This window comes from Prunus persica, chromosome G3 (assembly GCF_000346465.2).
Source record: "Prunus persica cultivar Lovell chromosome G3, Prunus_persica_NCBIv2, whole genome shotgun sequence".
NCBI classification, from domain to species: domain Eukaryota; kingdom Viridiplantae; phylum Streptophyta; class Magnoliopsida; order Rosales; family Rosaceae; genus Prunus; species Prunus persica.
Window position 1 is genome coordinate 15451303 of NC_034011.1, and position 17686 is coordinate 15468988.

General features: G+C 36.1%; 4 protein-coding genes and 1 long non-coding RNA gene across 7 annotated transcripts; 3 read left to right on the plus strand and 2 right to left on the minus strand.

Moving 5' to 3' along the window:
- LOC18783342 (zinc finger BED domain-containing protein RICESLEEPER 2) lies at positions 7-2156 on the plus strand. Its single transcript, XM_020558817.1, has 2 exons — positions 7-1983; positions 2085-2156. The coding sequence occupies exon 1, from the start codon at positions 36-38 to the stop codon at positions 1440-1442; it is 1407 nt and encodes a 468-aa protein (XP_020414406.1). The 5' UTR covers positions 7-35; the 3' UTR covers positions 1443-1983; positions 2085-2156.
- Positions 3118-4421, minus strand: LOC109948241. The gene is made up of 2 exons (XR_002270846.1): positions 4151-4421; positions 3118-3859 (listed from the first exon to the last, which is right to left on the minus strand). It is a non-coding gene; the product is annotated as an uncharacterized LOC109948241 (long non-coding RNA).
- LOC109948081 lies at positions 8044-8610 on the plus strand. The gene is made up of 2 exons (XM_020559993.1): positions 8044-8181; positions 8269-8610. Exons 1-2 carry the CDS (start codon positions 8044-8046, stop codon positions 8608-8610), a joined length of 480 nt encoding a protein of 159 aa, XP_020415582.1.
- Positions 9219-10543, minus strand: LOC109948082. The gene is made up of 2 exons (XM_020559994.1): positions 9979-10543; positions 9219-9769 (listed from the first exon to the last, which is right to left on the minus strand). The coding sequence occupies exons 1-2, from the start codon at positions 10541-10543 to the stop codon at positions 9219-9221; spliced, it is 1116 nt and encodes a 371-aa protein (XP_020415583.1).
- On the plus strand, positions 11391-16606 carry LOC18783464 (elongator complex protein 5). 3 transcript variants are annotated; one of them, XM_020560596.1, is made up of 10 exons: positions 11391-11607; positions 11716-11808; positions 12128-12294; positions 12437-12483; positions 14195-14264; positions 14583-14809; positions 14904-15002; positions 15331-15406; positions 15549-15777; positions 16090-16581. In XM_020560596.1, exons 1-9 carry the CDS (start codon positions 11441-11443, stop codon positions 15740-15742), a joined length of 1140 nt encoding a protein of 379 aa, XP_020416185.1. In that variant the 5' UTR covers positions 11391-11440; the 3' UTR covers positions 15743-15777; positions 16090-16581. The 3 variants fall into 3 exon arrangements, with proteins under 3 accessions (XP_020416185.1, XP_007215534.1, XP_020416184.1); XM_007215472.2 differs by having other exon boundaries at positions 11393-11607; positions 16080-16606; XM_020560595.1 differs by having other exon boundaries at positions 11393-11607; positions 12120-12294; positions 16080-16581.

Sequence of the window (17686 nt, forward strand, 5' to 3'; positions counted from 1 at the left end):
ATGCTAGTGATACCAAGAAAAATGGGACTAGCAACATGTGGAAGCATCTAAACAAACAATGCTTGCATTACCCTTATAGGCACATGGATAAGAACACACGGACGCTCGCATTTGAAGCATCCAAAGGTAATGCTCTTGTTTCTAGGAATTTTAACAAAGAAGATTGTTTGGATGCTTGTGTTAGGATGGTGGTTCAAGATGAGCTACCTTTTAGCTTTGTGGAGGGTGAAGGGTTTAGGGAATTTTGTAGTGTTGCATACCCACAATTTAATCCACCCTCTCGTAGAACTCTTGGAAGAAGATTTCTAGAAATGTACACAAAAATGAAGGAGAAGTTGAAAGTTGACCTTCATTCACATAGAATATGCCTTACAACCGATACTTGGACATCGGTTCCAAATGTGAATTACATGGTGTTGACTGCCCACTTTGTGGATTCCGACTATAAAATGGACAAAAGAATCCTAAACTTTTGTTTAATTGATAGTCATAAGTGGGAGAGCATTGGGAAATTGCTTGAAAATTGTTTGATTGATTGGGGACATCAGAAGATACTCACAATTACTGCAGATAATGCAGATGCCAATACTAAGGCAATTGAATATGTAAGGAAGAAAATAAATGGGTGGAAAGATTCGAATAGTGTGTTAGGAGGAGTTCACATGCATATGAGGTGTAGTGCTCATATAATCAACTTAATAGTTAAGGAGGGTTTGAAGAGATTAGAAAGCTCAATTGTGGCAATCTGTAATGCGGTCAAGTTTGTGAGGTCCTCACCTTCTCGGTTGAGTTACTTCAAAATGTGTGTTGAGACGGAAAAAATAAAGTGCAAGTGGTTGGTGGTGATGGATGTGCCCATTAGGTGGAACTCCACTTATTTGATGCTTGTTGCGGCATTGAAATTTCGAAAAGCTTTTGATAGAATGGGGGATGATCCCGATTCTTCCTACTTAATGTACTTCAAGGAAGAGGAAAGAGATGATGAGATAATTGAAGGCATTGAAGGAAGTGGGAAAGGGAAGGGAAAGTCTAAGACTAATAAGAAGGTGGGTCCACCTAGTGATGAAGATTGGGAAAAAGCCGTGACATTTGTGATGTTTTTGAAGACCTTCTATGGTGTTACTTTGAAAATTTCAGCTTCTTTGCATCCAACATCACACTCAACCTTCCATGACTTGCTTGCCATAGATAGGGAGATTCGGGAGTTGTATAGATATGATGTTACAATTCCTATTGAAGAACGGACAGCCATGGATACTCTTTTAAATGATATGGCAACATCAATGAAGAAGTATGATAAATATTGGGGTGAACTTCATAAAGTGAACCCATTCTTGATGATAGGAGTTGTGATTGACCCCCGATTCAAGCTTCGCAATTTGAAGCACATCTTTGAAGAGATATTTGAAAATGATTCTACTTGTGATAGATTGGTGGCTTAAAAGACAAATGAAGTGAAATAACTTCTTTTGAATATGTATGAAGTGTATAAACCTAGTAGTAACAATATGGGTGCTACTAGTACTACCAATGAGAGTGGTGGTAGTACTAACAATGAAACCGACTCTTTTTCGATTTTTGGAGGTCGTAAACGAAAAACCATGATGGAAAAGTGGAAAAAAATTCAACAAGAGAGTGAGAATGTGGTTGTAACACATGAAGTGGATAGGTACTTGTTGGATCCACTTGAATCCATTGACGAGGAGTTTGATATACTAAGGTGGTGGAGAATAAATGGGCTCAAGTATCCCACTTTGGCATCAATTGCAAAGGATCTGCTTGCAATCCCTACTTCCACAATAGCTTCAGAGTCTTGTTTTAGCACAAGTGGGAGAGTGATTGACTCATTTCGAAGCTCATTGTCTCCTAGGATGGTTGAGGCTTTGATTTGCTCTCAAAATTGGATAAGGTCCGAAGATATATCTTCATTGCAATATGTGCCAAGCATTGAGGAGATGGAGTTCTATGAATCAATTGAAATGGGTAATATTTTCATTTCTATAAGTATATTTGAATCCGATTATTTTCTTATTTTTATGTGTTCTAACTTAAATTGGTTTGATTTATTTTATTAAATTTTGTAGAAATGGGGGAGTAAAACATCCACGACAAATTTGAATAAGACTCTCCATTCTTAGTGTGATGAAGATATGTTGGAAGGGTATTTTTCTTGCATCTTATTTTAATTATGATTTGTTGATGGTGAAACTTTGTGTTAATTCTTTTAAGTGTTGTGTAGGTTGCTTTGTTAAGGCTTTGTACGAATAGATGCAGCAGATTTTTTCCACCCCCCCCCCCTCTTTATGTATATTTTTGTGCCCCCCCCCCCCCTCCTTAATTTCATAAGTCTAATTTGGATTGCTTGCTTTATTTGTGTATTATTCCTCACAACGGTTTGTAAGAGATTATATTTCCTTTCCTTAGTTGGTTGAATGTGTGAATGTGAGATTCATTTAGTTGTTTAGAAACTTAGATTGGAATGATGGATTTTTATAGGTTGAATTTCCATAATTTCAGGTTTTGAAAGAAAAGTTAAAAGTGATTTGGGCTTGTTCATAAACACTTATTAGATTTTGACAATTTGACAACAAAAAAAGAATTTTGGCTGAAAGTAAATCTGATTTGACTTTTTTTACTAAAAGTAAATATGATTTGGGCTTTTTTTGTTGAAAATAAATATGATTTGGGCTTTCGAAAATGGTAAAATTGGGCTCAAGCCCAAACCGATCACAATACAGAATCGACCCGAGAACCGAGGTCCATTTGCAATTCGGCCTATTTTTGAGTTTTACCCTAGACTCGACTCGACCCGAGAATCGAGCTCTCCTTCTGTTTAGCCCTCGGGTCAGCCAAAAATTGACTCGACCCAAACCGTGCCCAGGCCTAGAAAATAGTTATAAATTGGTGGCAAATGGGTCTAAGGCATTGAAGAGGTCAAAAGGGATTGATTTGACGATTATATCCCTCATAAAATAAGAATTTAACAATTTTTTTTTAACGGATAGACTATTTAAGAGCACCCGTATTAACGTTAGAGACCATGAGTGATACAAACAAACTTTAAGGATGCAATCTGATAGTTTCGCAAACGTCATGGACATTTTGTGATAAAAAGCCTTTAAACATTAGCAACCCAGCCTCAATCCTTGCCTTTCAAACATTCACTGGTTTTTGTTTTTTTTCGTTTTCAAATATTCATTGTTTCTCAAATAAAAGAATTACATTCCTAATGGAAATACTTATATTCAACACTTCCGAAAATAATGAGAATACACCATACACAATAATTCCATTAATCTTTTCATAATGAAAATACAGAAAGTGATGCAAGTGGTGGACCTATCCGCAGGACTATTACATTAATATTTTCATACTGAAAACAGACCAAGTATTGCAAGTGGTCAACCTTTTTAACAAGGATATTACAGTTATGATATTAAAAACCAAAAACTTACTTGGAAAAGAGAAAAAATACAGAATTTCATTAAGCTCCACCTTGCTATTCACCATTAACTGCCATTCAGCTCCACCCTGCTTGACTTGATTCGCCATTGAGTTTCTCCTTGCTTGACTGGATTTGCCACAATCACTCAACTGAGTATTGGCTTTCCTCTGGCCAAAAGGTAATTGTAAGGTACTCTCTATATGCTAAGGTATATATCAATATAAATAAAATACAAACAGAATGCCTATAAATTGGAAACCAAACTAATTTGCATATTATCATTCATTTCAGTGGTTCTCTCAAGATCTGGAAGTGAGTTTTCACAGTATTAACTCACCCTGGTAAGAACTTCGCAAGAACAGACAATCTTTTAGCACCGGGTCTCCCAACTTGCTTGATTATGCAGTCGTCTTCCTGACATCCAGAAAATGTGAAGAATAAAAAAAGGGAAAGGGCAATGATCAAATATCAGTTTACCATATAGTAAAAGGATTATTTCTCCATTGTTACAAAAGAAGTAACTTTCTGATTTGAATGAGTAGACAATATAGTAGTTAAATTTCGCATTGAAGAAACAAATGGGAATCAATGTAGATAATCTCTTGGGGTTATTTCAGTCAATGATAAATCAAGATCACATAAGCATTCAAGAACCAATAACAATTTGATAAACCCATGTCAAAACACAAAGATATGCGCACCAACCTAGCTGTTGTTTTCAAACAGAACAGCCTATAAAGCTTCAGCCCATGGCCTTAACTTTCTGTCCACTGAACCATATCCTCCTCATGATGCAAAGATTCAGGACTCTAGACTATCTCTCCAAGTCATTTGTTGTTAGAGAAAAATACCTGCAACATATTACCAAATAAGTGTCCAGCTAACGCGTCAATTGTACCTTAAAAAGAAAGACATAAAATTAGAAAGAAAAGAAAAACTCCAAGTGAGATAGAGAGGTTGAGAGAGGAGGGAGGAGGAGGAGGTAGTTCAAGAGTTGAGAGAGAGATCTCAGCTTGCCTGAAAGGAAAAAAAAAAAAAAAAACCCACCTAAAATCTGAGGGGTAAAAGTAAGAAAGAAGGGTGTAGACAATGATGTATACGTATAAGTTTTTAGTTGGTACTTGGTACAGTGGCACGGTGGAGGGCTTTTAGGAATGGTTTTTGAGTTATCCGTGCCTTTAGTGAAGATGGTGGAGGGCTTTTAGGCACGGTTGTTAGTTATCTGTGACTTATTTGTTAACTTATTCAAATAATTAGTCACAAAATTTATTAATCCGTCCCTAATAGTACTTTATATCCATTCCATAGCTCCGAGAGAACTTACACTCATGTACGGTGTGGAGAAGCTGACCACAAACAATAAGAAAAACAAAATAAACTATCACAGGGAGAGAATGAGCTCTCACATAAGAGAGAGAAAGCTCTCACAAAAGGAGAGAGCAAAAGTGAAAGAAACATTGCAGGAAATAGAGGGAATGTGAGGAAGAGAAGAGAGGTGGGGGAAGGAGGAATTGTGGTGCTGAAAGATTGTTTTTTGAAAAGGGGGCTAGGGTTCCGAAGAGACAACCTTAAACGGTTTCTAATCACTATTTTCTTGCCCTCTTTCTTCCTGTTCAATGATAAAACGTTATATTGATTGTTAATATTTGGAAGAGGTTTTCTATTCACAGTTGTTGTGTGAAAACAAACTTTCTTTATAGTAATCAGTCCCGATCTCTTGGACCACAGGAGTCCAAGAGATTGTGGTCACCCACCGTTGGATATTAATTCAATGGTTGAAAAAAGTTTTTAAAAATGAGTGCAAGAGTGAGTGAACCGTTGAATTTACATCCAACGGTGAGTGACCACAAATTTCTTGGACTCCTGTGGTCCAAGAGATCAGGACTGTTATAGTAATTGCTCAAAAGTTTTTTCACCTCCAAAATCAGGGAAATCATCACAAATTAATTTTATCAGTCCCGATCTCTTGGACCACAGGAGTTCAAGAGATTGTGGTCACCCACCGTTGGATATTAATCCAATGGTTGAAAAAAAAATTTTAAAATGAGTGCAAGAGTGAGTGAACCGTTGAATTTACATCCAACAGTGAGTGACCACAAATTTCTTGGACCCCTGTAGTCCAAGAGATCAGGACTGTTAATTTTATCTCTAAATTTGCATAAGTGTATCACCATTGGCACTTTAAAAAAACTAATAGATTGTGCGTCAAGAAATTAACTTCTAACTAAATAGTTGTGCATCAAGTGAGGAGTTGGCTTATAAAGTTTTTGGTCTATATCTTAATTGATTAAGGGTTCAAATTTTCTTAAATCACAATATGACAAAATGCATAAATTGTCTTTAAATTGAGAGAAATAAGAAGCAAAAGCCTATTAAAAGTAAAATTGCATGAAAAGAAAATCAAATGCACATCGACATTATCAGATTCAAGTTAAACAAAATTTAGAATCGAAAATTTGATAGGCAAGTTATGCTGGAAAAGATGTAAGAAATCTGTTACAAATCCATAAACTCCTTTTACCATGCATAACACTAAGAGCGTATTCAATCTAGAGTTAGGTGGAATATAAAATACTTTGGTAGAATTTGAAAAATTCAGGTGTACTTAATGTAGACTATTGAAAATCAGTACTAGTCTCGTTAATAGTTATACCTAAAGGACAAGCCCATGGCTTGTGAGATGAGGAGAGTGATCTAGAGAAGTTAGGTCCAGAAGACCTTTCCTTATAGGTCACACCATAAACAGTTCCCAGTCATAGAATTATTTAATTGGGTGTTGACGATTTGAAAAAACTGGCATGATTATATCTTCGCAATTAGAGGGATGATTTGTCTTAAGTCATTCATGTGGGACACTAAGATAAGTATATAGGTGCTCACTAGAGAGTGAGTACAACACAATCCATGAATAGATGTTGTATGAAAGTCTACCTACATGTCAATCCTTAGACCTGAGGCACTATGGTTGCCTTGTGGATATGTCGTTGATGTTAGATTTTGTCATCTAATCAAACTCAATCCATGACTTGACTTAAGACATTGTCAAGGTCTTTGATTGACTCATATTGCATGTGAGTGTACAATAAGGCATCTCTTAGTAAAGAAAGAATATCTAAGATGAGATTCGGAAATCTCTGGACATAGAATTGAGTTTGATTGAGAAGGATGTTCCTAAACACACCCAAGTGAATCCTATAAGTCATAGAAATTTACATTATGGATTTGACATGAATTGCTTATCATATTAATGTGATTAAAGACTATTGGGAAAAAAAATGAGGATTGTATTGTCTTATCATTATAACTGAATATGTTATCCATCTCATTTTAGCTTGAGTAGCTTTGACATACTACTAAGTATCACTCATAACTTTGTGAAAATATACCGTAATTAGGTCATCATAAAGGCGAGAATTAAAAAGAGTTCTAATTCACAAATTAGTTTAATATCATTTTTGTTGTAAGTCCTAATTTTAATCCTCAAACTCTCAAATTAATCAATGTAATCTTTAGACAATAATTTGGTCCTTAATGTCACATTCGGACAAAATTTTCGTTAAAATTGGTCATATGTCATCGCGTGACCAGCTTTATAGATATATTATAATCAAAATATAACTCATTTTAGTCCTAAAACCTACGTTTTTGCTCAATAATGTGATATACTCTTCAATTAGGGTTACATTTAGGTTCCATCGAGAGAAGCACATAGCAAATTGCAAACTGACATGTGGATCAAAAGATTAAGTACCAAATTGATTGATTTGAAAGTTTAATTTGAAAATAGAAGGATTGAAATGAAGAATTTTGAAAAATTTAAGGATCATTCATGATTAAAACCGTTTTTCTAAGACCATCTCCAACCCAAGGGGTGGAAACTCAAATTTTGAGTTTAGCCTCCAAAAAGCTTCTCCAACCTATGTATTTTGGGGGGTGAAAATTTGAGAAATCTCAAAACTGAACTGGAATTCCAGTTTGATTTATGCATGGACTGATAAATTCGTGGGCCCAAAAAACTGCTATAATTTTTTTATTTATTGAATACTGGAAGCCCACGTGATGGCCAATTGATGCTGGGCCCACTGACAAGTGGGAAAAGCAGATTCCCATTCCTTTATTGATGGCCAATGGCTACTTTTTCAAATAATATGTTATGCTGTTTTAAATATATATATATATATATTCCAACATCTATAAAATCAACGATTCTGATTCATGTTAAGCAATCTCAACGGTAAAATTTCACATACAACGGCTCAAATTTAAATCCAACGGTCAAATTAATATTTATAATTAATCTAAGTCAAATCCAACCCCAAAACTTATTTCAAACTCTGTAAATAGTCATTCATTTGGTAAAGAATCCACCAAAAATCATTTTTTTTTCCTTTCTCCCTTTGTTATAATTTTTCATTCTACATTTATTCTTGTTGAGAATGGCCCCAAAACCCCAAAAAGGTGAATAGGAAACTACAAGAAGATGAGACATTGTGCAGAGGGTGGGTTTCTGTCTCTGAAGATGGGGTTATTGGCACGAATCAATCAAACGACTCATTTTGGTTGCGTGTGTTCCAGATTTTTTGGAAAATGATCCGAGCATGAGTGGAGCCGGGGTACGATCACTGCAAGCTATTGCTTCTCGGTTCAAGATCATCAACCAACAATGTTCTCTTTGGAAGGCATGTATAACAAAGGCCAATGCAAGGCATGTGAGTGGCTCCAATATTGAAGATGTGGTGAGTACCCATTTTTTTCAATGCTTAAATTTATAATTTTAATTGTTTTCAATTATTAATTTGACTTTTATTTTATTTCATGGGTAGGATATGAATGCAAAAACACTTTTCTTGAATGATAATAAACCTTCGAATAGGCCTTTCAAGTTGTATCATGCTTGGCAAATCTTAAAAGATTGCCCAAAATGGAACGACCTATGTGAATCTCCCACACAAACATTCAAAGATTCTTCTCATAGTGGCAATACAGTCAGTTTGGAGGAAGATGAAGATGATGTGGTCATGCCCACTCCAAGGCCATTGGGAAGAGATAAACAGAAGGATGAAAAAAAGAAAGGGAAAGGTGTTGAAAGTTATCTCAACCAAAGTGGTAAGTTCTTGTCTGAATTGGTTCAACAAGGAAATGAGGCAAAAGAGGATAGGAGGTGAAAGTTAGAGCTCTTACAAGAGCAACATGCATATCAAATCCAACAAGATAAGGAGGCCAATGAACAGAGGATAATGTCCATGGACCTATCCAAATTTACTCCAAGAAAGAAGAAGTATTGAGGGAATAAGCAAGACGAAATTATTGAGGCCCAGATGAATAGAAGTTCCCCCTACAATCCAGAAGACAACTCTGGAGACTATTATCCAACCCTCCACATAGTGGTTATTAATTTACGTTTATTTGTAATTGTTGTTTATCTTTATTTATAATTGTCATTTATCTTTATTTCTAATTGTTGTTTATCTTTATTTTTAATTATCGTTTATCTTTAATTGTAATTGTTGTTTATCTTTATTTATAATTATGTTTATCTTTTTTTTTATGATTGCCGTTTTTTTTCTATGATTAGTTTTTTTTTTAAAATTCAATGATAAAACCCTATAATTCATTAAATTCACACAACCACTTTTATAATTTAAACACACAACATAATTTAAACACGCTTAGATAATTTAAACACACTTACATAATTTAAACACACAACATAATTTAAACACACTTACATAATTTAAACACACAACATAATTTAAACACACCACAACATAGCTCATTGCCCCTCTCCTTCGCATCTCCAAATGTGGTTGATCAAATCATTTCTTAGATTGTGATGCACTTGCGAAGCACGAACTCTATTATGACGGACCATGTAGTCTGAGATAGTTTGTCTGTCTTGGTTTATATCATACGTGATAGTTGGCTCAAGCTCATAAGCAAGTCTTGCTCTTGCTCTTCTAGATGTTAGTAGACAATTGTCTTCATCATCAGATTCTGCATCTAGATCCTCATACTCATCTTCAACAATCATGTTGTGCAATATTATGGACGTCATCATGATTGAATGAAGTTGTTCTTTGCGCCACATACGTGCAGGTCCCCTAACAATTGCCCATTGAGCCTGAAGTATTCCGAAGGCCCTTTCGACATCCTTCCTATAAGCCTCTTGTTTTTGGGCAAATAGTCTCTTTTTTTTAGTATCCGATTGGGAAATCATCTTAACCAATGTAGCCCAACGAGGGTAGATACCATTAGCCAAGTAATAACCCAGATTATATTCATTTTCATTGACAACATATTGGATATGGGGAGACATTCCATTCACTACATCATTGAACAACAGGGAACGAGCTAGAACGTTGATATCGTTGTTCGATCCGACAACTCCAAAAAAGGCATGCCATATCCAAGTGCCATGGCCACTACCTCTAGAACGACAGTTGGCTTATGTTTGTAGCCGGTAAATTGGCTTGCCCAAGCAGTGGGGCAATTCTTCCATTCCCAATGCATGCAGTCAAGACTGCCTAACTTGCCTGGGAATCTTCTACGACTATAAAAGTCGGCCGGATTTGGGGAACGGAGGTACCACTGACCATACACGGCTTCAATAATAGAACAAAACTTTCGCAGACATTCAAGGGCTGTAGATTCACCCAATCTACAGTACTCGTCGATGGAGTCTGCTGAGCATCCATATACAAGCATTCGAAAAATGGCTATTAGCTTCCGCTCTAGGGATAGACTTTGTCGTCCATAAGCGTCTATCTTCTGGGTAAAGTATGGCTCATGTGCAACAATATCATTCAAGATGAGATAGAAAAGCTCTCTTCTCATGCCGAACCGCCTGCTAAAGTCCACTGGGGGATAAAATGGTCTTTCACATAAGTAGTCCTCCATGAGACTCTTATGATGTTTTTCTCTCTTCCGATTCTTGTATTCACGGCCTGCAACAGAACCACCATGTTTGGATTGTTGAGCATATTGCTCCAGCAAAAACGTATGGTGTTGAACAACCATTGCAACCCTCTGTTGATGAAGGTCATCATCATCAGAATCATCATTGAAGAAATTTTGTATAGCCTTCCCACGTGAATTCATTGTAAGAAGGAGAATTGAAGGAGATTTGTGTGGTCAATTCAGTAGAATAACACTTCTTAAATAGACAAGATAATGAGATGACCTACCTGTTTGAAAATAATTTAATGAAGATAGGAAAAGATAGGGAAATATAAGGGAATACAATAAAGTGAGATGAACAAAGATGAGCAATGGTTCAGAACGTGATTGAAACAAGACAAGATGGGAAATGGTTCAGAAAATAATTGAATGAAGATAGGAAAAGATAGGGAAAGATAAGGGAATCCAATAAAGTGAGATGGACAAAGTTGAGCAATGGTTCATAACGTGATTGAAACAAGACAATAGGAGATGGGAAAGAGTTCATAGAATAATTGAAGAACACAAGTGGAGGTGGGTAAAAGTTCACAACATTATTGAATGATGATAAAGGAATCTAATGAAGTAAAAGTAAAAGTAAAAATGGAAGAAAATTATGGCAATGACTTCAATGAAGGGTTCGAATTATTCCGGGCATACGTATGGTGTTGTACTTGTTTTTATTTTTAAGTGAAATTCTATTATGTTTTAGAATTTTAATTTTTTTAGGTTAAAATGTTTAGAAAATTAAATCATGAGTATTGAAACAAAAATAATATCAAGAAAAAAAAAATTAGGGGTTAATCATTCTTAAACAATTTAATAAAGTTGCGGACTCAAATTATGAGTTTGCAAGGTTGGAGGAAAAAAATTTTAAGTCCAGAAAATACATAAATAGTTATATTTTGAAAGGTGGAAATTTGAGTTTAGTCCCAATATGGTTGGAGATAGTCTAAAGCAGTAAAGTAAAACCTCGGCTGTAAAGTAAAAATTACGTTTAATCGAATTACAGATTAGGGCTTTAGATACTCCTACACAGAACTCGAACTCCAAGTACCCATGGCGGAATGGGTTTGCAGAGCCCTTCGAGACGGTGCGTTGGAGGGAGAGCATGCACCCGCTCTCACAATCAAGGACTCTATAGCAACACCTCTCGGCTTCGACGCCTTCTGCCACGTTCTCTCCCAGCTCTCCACCAACATTTCAGCCGAAAAATCTCAGTCGCGGTCAGTTTGCCTCTCCCGAAACAACTCCATTTCGTAGATTAAAATGTGTAATTCTCTGTTTGTAGATTATTTTAATAAAATTCTCTTTGCTATTGATTTAATTTGTAGAGCTCTGGTGCTCGTCGCGTTTTCTCGGAGTCCGTCATATTATGTAGACTTGTTGAAGAGGAGAGGACTGGATATTTCTTCTTCTCAGCAGTGGTAACGATAGCCTTCTTTTAAATTCCGTGCTTTCCACTCTGTTTGGTTGTTGAGAAAATTGGAAAAGAAAAAAAAAAAATCAGAAAGTAAAGGAATTAAAATAAATAAATAGATTTTTGCTTTACAAAACGTGACCAAACATTGGTTTAATTGTTTTAATCTGAGAAACCGGAACTAAATTCATTTGTTGTGCCAATATGCCTGTTTGAGAAATTTGGCATTGCTTTAAGCTGAAAGTAATACACGTTACACAATGAATAAACACACATTGATAATGTATATAATTCATGGGGACCTCTGGACTGAACTAGCATTACAGGATTCGGATTTTGGATTGTTACACGGATCCTCTTGGTTGGAGAGAGAGGCTCATGGAGTGTGGAAGTGCTAAAAATCTCTCTTATGAAGCTTCCAACGTAGCTAGTACTTGCAGGAATGTGAAGGATGTGGACAAGTTGTTCTCTTCAGTTATTTCACTTGGAAAAGGTATTATTGGTTCTACTTGTACCGACTTACATGCATTGGCTGATTTTGTTTTTGTAGTAAGATGCCTGTTTGACCATGTAAGCATTCACATAATTCTAGTATTATTGTAATTGTGGATTTCTTTTTGGTTGTATGCTCGCAGGATTGGTTGGACAAGGGAAAGTTCGTTTCAGTGTTGCAATAGACTCGGTAATTATGCATCCTGTGATTGTATATATATGATATTTGAAATATTCCAGGGTCAATGCTAGTACTTTGAGGTTGAAGGTAGGTTTAAGTTTTCCTGCTGGTGCAGTGTGGCAAGACTGTACTGTGATATCTGCTATAGTTTGATTTGTTTGTGTGTGATGTGTAAACACTTGCCAGAGACAAGAAATTTGCATTGTAACTCTTTTAGTGTCCTGTCTATGGTTGGGGCTTGGAAACTTCCTTCAAGGTTTCAACAAAAATTTCAGCAGAAATTTTGATGGTGCGTTCAGCTCAGCCGTAGAGATTGAACACCTTATGAGACTTAGTATTGAGGTTGAAGGAAGGTTTAAGTTTGCCTGCTGTTGCAGTGTGGCAAGGCTGTACTGTAATTTTATACTGTAGTTTGATTTGTTTGTGTGTGATGTTTGGAAACTTCCTATTGAGTTAAGGGACTCTCCAGAGACAAGAAATTTGCATTGTAACTCTCTAAGAATATTGTCTATGTTTGGGGCTTAGAAACTTCCTTCTGGGTTTCAACTTTCAACAAATATTTCAGCACAAATTTCGATGGTGTGCTCGGTTCAGCCATAGAGATTAAACACCTTATGGAACTTAGTATGTTTGTTGTTTTACTAGAAAATTATTGAATATGCGAGCTGCTCTTATTGGGGCCATTTTCCGAAATGGCTAACCACAATTTCTTTTGAATGCCTTAGTTTACTGAGGAGGTGCCTTCTTGATGCACTGCTCTTGGTTCTTATCCATAAGATGTCTTCACGAAGCATGCTTAATGTTTAAAAAATACCTGACAGGACACTGGGTTTCATCTTAGCATGGTATGGATGTTCCATAGTTTTACTGTGAGAGTATTTGAACTTAGTCTGAAAAACTAAGTATAGTAATTCTTTTAGTGATAAGCTCAAAATGGGAACTGCAATCATCTCAAATTGTTCGAATTTGTTTAAGGTTCAAATATTACAAAAACGGAAAAAAATAAATTTTTTTGTTTTATGTTGTTATATTTGTTTGTATATTGCATGCTATGAAGAAATTTGTCTTACAATATTCTTTTTACATATAAAAATCATGAACAATTTGATTTAATGATTTGTGATAGTTCAATACCTGTTTTCCTCTTCTTGTTGTTGATGATAAGAAGTTATTTATAAATTTTTAATTTACATTACTACCAGATTTGGGGTGATTAATGCACTTACGTAGTCCCATTTTCCTTTTCCCTTCTTCTTTCCCTTATTTTTTGGCAAAGAATACAGCTTAAGTCCCCAATTTTATTTGAAAAAGGTGTTTAGTTTAGAATAGCCAGTCTTACAACCTCTCAACCATACAAACGTTGGATGATTATTGATGTAATGTATGGTTTCCTCTCTTGAACTACACTTCCCTGAACTGGGAAACAAAACCCTTTCCTTGTATAACTGATGCGCATCAGCACATTGTTCCATTTGCATGAGTAAAAGCCTGCTAATGCCCTAAAGTTTATTCATACTGACTATTTCTCAAGTGGATAAGGAGATTTTTTGCTTCTTGTTTTGCTTAATGTCTATGTTGGAAAGTAGGTCCTGTGAGGATATGTTCGTTTTTGCCCACCTTTCGAAATTCCGCTTATGGTTACTTCTGGTGTTTCTCTGTCTCTCCCTCCCGTCCTCTCTCACTCATTTCTTTTTTGCTGGTTTCTTTTCAAATTTTTCAGGTAAATGAAATGTTAAGACATGCATCTTTGTCATCAGTTGCTGGCCTTTTGAGCAACCTTCGTTGCTGTGGTATATAAACTTTACTAGCTCCTCAATCTTTTTCCAATAAAAATTGATTGTTTTCGTCGAGGCTTTCAATATATATGTTTTCTAGTCATTTGCTATTTCAATAAGCTTAGTGCACTTAATCTCTTTTGCCCTGAGCTTTCAGCTGCTATCCTAAAAAGCGTATAATATAAACCTTTTGGATGATGTAATATATACTTTTGGCAATTCAATGTAAAATTGCGCATGCCTCATTTTGGAAGTTAATGAAGTGTATGGTTTACTTATTGCACATATTCAACTTTTGGAGGCTTCAAATTCACTTTTATCTTATGGTTGTAGATCAAATTTCAAGTATCTTTTGGTTTCTTCATGCGGATCTTTGTGAAGAAAAGGTCACTGCTGTTATTGAATATATGTCCTCTATGGTGGCCAGCATAGAACCACTAATCCCGTTTGCAAATCGACATAGAGGTAACTCAGAGAATCTTTCTTTAGTTGAACGGAATTTTACAAAAGGGAAATTTCATGTCCGATGCAAACGTAGAAATGGACGTGTACGAGTGATGGTGATCTCTCTCTCTCTCTCTCTCTCTCTGTGAAATTCTTTTACTGATCTGGAAAGTTGGTAAACTAATACATGTCCCTGAAACTTGTAATCAGTTTGAAGAGATTCACATTGGGCAGTCAGGCATCGACTTCACATCCCCTTCATCTGAAGATGGATTAGTCAATCAAGTCAATCAAGGCCTTTTGCCAAAGGTCACCTGTTTAACCTTATCTTAAACTGAAATTATCCAGGAGAACACACTTTCTTATTTGGAATTAAGCCTTTCTTTTATTTGATTCTTTTCAGTTTTATTACATGGTGATATTCTAAATTGCTGATTGAGTCTATTCTGATACAATTAGATGATTACTGAATCATTAATGACTTCCACGTAACACATATAACTAGATGTTATGCAGACACATGGACATAAACAAATGTACACTAGTGAATAAGTTTTATTGTGCACACAGATAATAAAGTTGTCTAAACTCTCTGTATGAGTTTTATTTTTATTTTAAAAACTGTTCTTCCCTACAGGTGCAATTCAATCTACAACTGTCAGAGAAAGAGCGAAATGATAGGGCCAAAGTTGTACTTCCATTTGAACACCAAGGTATGAAAACATGGATGGATATAAGTGGTTTGGTCTTATACCTTATATTAAAAATAAAAAAAGGTTACATTATTTGATCTCTTCCCTTTTATCTGCAAGATTGCGATGCTCCAAAAACGAACTTTTTGACTTTTTCTTGCAGGAAATGGTAAACCTGTAGAAATTTATGATGGTCGAAAATCTCTGCTGGATAGCAAAAATGAGGCAGCACCTGTTTCAACTGGGAATTCAAAAATTAATGATGACTCTAGCAAGGGTGAAATAATATATTTTCGTGATTCAGACGATGAGATGCCAGATTCTGATGAGGATCCTGATGATGATTTGGACATATAGTGGTTTTCCTCCTTCAGAGAGAGTACTGGAAAATGGTAATTTATTTTCTCCATGCCAGTCAATTGAACATACCTCCAAGATGCACTGACGTATAACTGACAATTAAGACAAACTTTATTCACTTTCAGTCTAACAGTATTGCTAATGAAACTGATAAGTCTGTATGAGTTGGATCTGACATTTCATAGTAAATAGTGATAATAATACTTATTGCAACTTTTCTGAAATTAGGTTCTCTTAAGATCCCCACTTTTCTTTATTGTCTGCCCTTGTTCAGTTGTTTGTGTGTGTTCTGTGCTCATCTGAGGTTCGGTTATTGATTTTTGAATCAATATAGATTCTTGCAGGTTTGGTTGCCTCTTGGTCAGTCCAGGTATCATATATGTTCAATCAAGTGGGAGGACAAACGTTATAAACTTTCCTTGATTGAAGGATGGTTATGGGAGTAAGTCTGAGGTCCAGAAAGCTGGACATTGGAGCCCACTTGACAAATATTAGAACTTAGCAGAAGCAAAAAGCATTTGTAGTACGAAAAAGATGGAAGCTTGTAAATTTTTTTGCGCTTACACCACTCACTTCTGATTCTGTCTTATATCTGTGCTTGGAACAATATACAACGGGATTTGGGCTGGAGGTCCCTCTCGTTCTCTCGGACTCGGATTTCAACCTTAGACAGTTTCATTCTGTCATTCCCTTGTATATTATGGAAGGAACTGTTCAATTAGTTTACTAGGCATTAGAGTAATATTTTGAGGGGAGAAAATATGCCTCTGGTGAATCGGAGAATGTATCTTGTCCTCAAAATCTTAAGTTTGTGTGGTTTGTGCTCAAATGTTTCATTAACTTCTTCGGTACTGTGGGTCCTCTCCTTGCCTTTTGAAAATCTTGCATTCTGCTGTCTGCTTTGTCCATCATTCTAGATATTAGTTTCATACTGAGGCTGCGGGCATCTATGGCTGATCCAAATTTTTTCGAGTAGTTTGCTCTTTGGGTTTGATGTGAGGGCGTATCAGTTCCCTCAATGACGGCCATGCACCAGTTGGGGGGGCCTTGGTTAACTGGTAGATCAATGCATCAAGTGTGACACTTCTCACACTTGCATTGTGTTGCACTTCTTTGCTCCTTTCAGAAACTTCTTCGGCAAAAAGAACTAGAATAACTTTGTTTAGGAATCGCATCTTTTATCCAAAAAGCCATTCCAGTTACAACCCTAACATGTTTGTTCTAGAACATCCATTTGCAATGTGCACATTACACGTGTGCCAAGAAGCCATGTGCACTTGAGCTACGCATAAAATAAAAGCACCCAATATTGGCGCTTGGGTTTTTTTTTTTTTTTGGTTTGTGATTGTCGGAGAACAATAAGAAAACAATTTAATAATGATAAAAAAAAGAAGAAAGAAATGGAATTAAAATTAAAGCTGTATAACAATTAAATATAACATATTAAACATAAAATAAGGTCGATTAAACTGACTTGAAAGGGTGATAATTGCTTGTAGAGTTGTAATATCTTAGAAAAATTAGGTTTTAGACATAATTAACTTTATTAATTAGTTTGTAAGATATTGGATATTTTGGTTTTAGTTTTAATACCTAGGAAAAAATTACTATTTTGGATTAGCCCAAAGAGAGGCCCAGATTCGTTGGCCCATTTGTAAACCTATACAGTAAATGACGCTTTTGCCCCTGAATGTTTAAACAAGGCGCGACTTCTCTGTTTCGTTTTCGTTCTCGTTCGTTTGGCAGCAGCTTCGTGTTCTTCTCTGTTTCGTCTTCGAGCTCAGTTGTTTGGCAGCAGATTTCGTTCGTTTGGCAGGCAAATTTCGTTCGACGACGAGCAGCAACGACGAGCAGCAACGACGACGAGCAGAAACGACGAGCAGCAACGACGACGAGCAGCAACGACGAGCAGCAACGACGACGAGCAGAAACCACCACCAA

Bases quoted from the DNA above. Each gene is read 5' to 3' on its own strand.
- LOC109948081 (XM_020559993.1), top strand. From the start codon at position 8,044: ATGAGTGGAGCCGGGGTACGATCACTGCAAGCTATTGCTTCTCGGTTC. The intron at 8,182-8,268 runs GTGAGTACCCAT...TTTCATGGGTAG, and splicing joins GCTCCAATATTGAAGATGTG to GATATGAATGCAAAAACACT.
- LOC18783342 (XM_020558817.1), top strand. From the start codon at position 36: ATGTGGAAGCATCTAAACAAACAATGCTTGCATTACCCTTATAGGCAC.
- LOC109948082 (XM_020559994.1), bottom strand. From the start codon at position 10,543: ATGAATTCACGTGGGAAGGCTATACAAAATTTCTTCAATGATGATTCT. The intron at 9,770-9,978 runs GCAAGTTAGGCA...TCAATGATGTAG, and splicing joins TAGTCGTAGAAGATTCCCAG to TGAATGGAATGTCTCCCCAT.
- LOC18783464 (XM_020560596.1), top strand. From the start codon at position 11,441: ATGGCGGAATGGGTTTGCAGAGCCCTTCGAGACGGTGCGTTGGAGGGA. The intron at 11,608-11,715 runs GTCAGTTTGCCT...TTTAATTTGTAG, and splicing joins GCCGAAAAATCTCAGTCGCG to AGCTCTGGTGCTCGTCGCGT. The intron at 12,295-12,436 runs GTATTATTGGTT...GTATGCTCGCAG, and splicing joins AGTTATTTCACTTGGAAAAG to GATTGGTTGGACAAGGGAAA.